This window comes from Nicotiana tabacum, chromosome 10 (genome assembly GCF_000715075.1).
Source record: "Nicotiana tabacum cultivar K326 chromosome 10, ASM71507v2, whole genome shotgun sequence".
NCBI classification, from domain to species: domain Eukaryota; kingdom Viridiplantae; phylum Streptophyta; class Magnoliopsida; order Solanales; family Solanaceae; genus Nicotiana; species Nicotiana tabacum.
The window spans coordinates 66798219-66800376 of NC_134089.1; the positions used below are offsets into that span (position 1 = coordinate 66798219).

Consider the following 2158-nt stretch of genomic DNA (forward strand, 5'->3'; position numbering starts at 1 on the left):
GAGCTCATCCTTACACTAGTTTATGCCAAATGTGATCGCATTGAAAGAATTGAACTATGGGATACTTTGTATGCAATGGCATCAGATATGACAGTACCATGGCTAGTTGGAGGCGACTTTAATGTGATATGGGACGAGGAAGAGAAGTATGGAGGTTTGCCAGTTTCTCTCCTTGAAGTAGATGACTTTAGACACTGCATCAATACCTACAACTTGACAGATTTGGGATTTAAAGGAAGCATATTTACATGGTGGAATGGAAGATCAGAGGAGGACTGTATTTTTAAAGATTGGACAGATGTTTTGGTAATAATGAATTGCAACAGACCTTTCCTGGATTGGAGGTAACTCACCTGTCCAAAATTAGGTTTGATCATTGCCCGATGCTGCTGAAATGTGATATAGAAACTCCTCCAATTAAGAAGTCATTCAGATTTCTAAACTTCTGGACAAAGAATGAAACCTTCAAAGAGGTAGTGAAGGAGAATTGGAATACTGATTTTAGTGCTAACCCTTTCTGCATTTTTAACTACAAGTTAAAGAAGCTTAAGCAAGAACTATCTACCTGGAGCAGAGCTACATATGGGGATATATTCCAAAAGATTGCAAGCCTTGAGGAGGTGGTCTTGGTTCATGAAAGACAATTTGAAGTCAATCCTACACAGATGAACAGACAAAGATTACGACAGGTCCAAGCTGAAATGATTAAATATCTTGCATTAGAAGAAGAATTCTGGAGGCAAAAAGCTGGCATGTTATGGTTCAAAGATGGCGATAGAAACACTAAATTCTTCCATGCTCAGTTTAATGGGAGAAAGAAGAGACTAAAATTATCAAGGATCCAGAATAACCTTGGTAACTGGATTGAAGAAGATCACTTAATAGCAGAAGAAGCAGTAAAGTTCTACAAGGATCAATTTACTGAGAGTACAGTGCCTAATGCTTTTGATATTCTAAATCATGTACCTTCAATGGTAGATAGCGATCAACATGAGAGATTGATGGCTTTGCCTTCCAATGAAGAAGTGAAGAGAGCAGTTATGGGGTTGAATGGGGACTCAGCAGGCGGACCAGATGGTTTCACTGGAGCCTTTTACCAAACATGCTGGTAAATCATTGAAGAAGATATAGTCGGTATGGTCAGGGCTTTCTTTTGCGGTCAGCAGCTGCCAAAGAGTGTGACACACACAAACCTGGTTTTATTACCAAAGAAAAAAAAAAGTGATTACCTTTGCAGACATGAGACCAATCAGTCTTAGCAACTTTGTTAATAAGATTTTCTCGAGGGTTATTCATGAAAGGTTGGTTGAATTTTTACCGAGCATAATCTCGGAGGAACAGGCAGGTTTTGTGAAGGGCAGAAGCATAGTTGAGAATGTGCTGTTAACTCAAGAAATCATTACGGATATCAGGTTGAGAACAAAAGTAGGTCCAAATGTTGTGATTAAACTTGACATGACAAAAGCTTACGATAGGTTATCATGGCTATTCATAACCAAAATGCTAAGGAAGATGGGATTTCTTGAAGATTTTATTGGCTTGATATTTGATTTGATTGGGAATAATTGGTAATCAATTCTTATAAATGGACAGCCAAATGGTTTCTTCAAATCATCGAGGGAAGTTAAGCAGGGTGACCCTTTGTCACCAACCCTATTCATCCTAGCAGCAGAAGCACTGTCACGAGGTTTAAATTCACTACACACTAACCTGTATTTCTACGGATTCGGAATGCCAAAATGGAGCCCAAAAATAAATCATCTATCATACACTGATGATACAATCATTTTTTGCTCATCTGATAAAACTTCACTGAGACTTGTGATGGAGGTTCTACAAGCTTATGAATCATCGTCTGGTCAACTGGTGAACAAAGCAAAATCAGCCATATACCTGCATCATTTAACGGATAATGAGGTGATTAACAAGGTTGAAAGGATTACAGGTATAGGAAGACAATGTTTCCCGATGACCTATCTTGGCTGTCCTATTTTTTATGCAAGAAGAAGGGGAGACTATTACCAGGGATTAATCACTAAGGTTATGGACAAACTGCAGTCATGGAAAGGCAAACTCCTATCTGTAGGAGGTAGAGCTGTATTGATCACAAATGTCCTGCAGAGTATCCCAATTCATAGGTTGTCAGCAGTTAATCCAC

General features: G+C 38.8%; 1 protein-coding gene across 1 annotated transcript; it reads left to right on the forward strand.

The window, feature by feature from the left end:
- The first annotated feature begins 383 nt into the window (after window positions 1–383).
- LOC142165152 (uncharacterized) lies at window positions 384–1112 on the forward strand. The gene has a single exon (XM_075223770.1). The coding sequence runs from the start codon at window positions 384–386 to the stop codon at window positions 1110–1112; it is 729 nt and encodes a 242-aa protein (XP_075079871.1).
- The last annotated feature ends 1046 nt before the right edge of the window (window positions 1113–2158 follow it).

Excerpts from the sequence above, each read along its gene's own strand:
- LOC142165152 (XM_075223770.1), top strand. The coding sequence starts at position 384 with ATGCTGCTGAAATGTGATATAGAAACTCCTCCAATTAAGAAGTCATTC.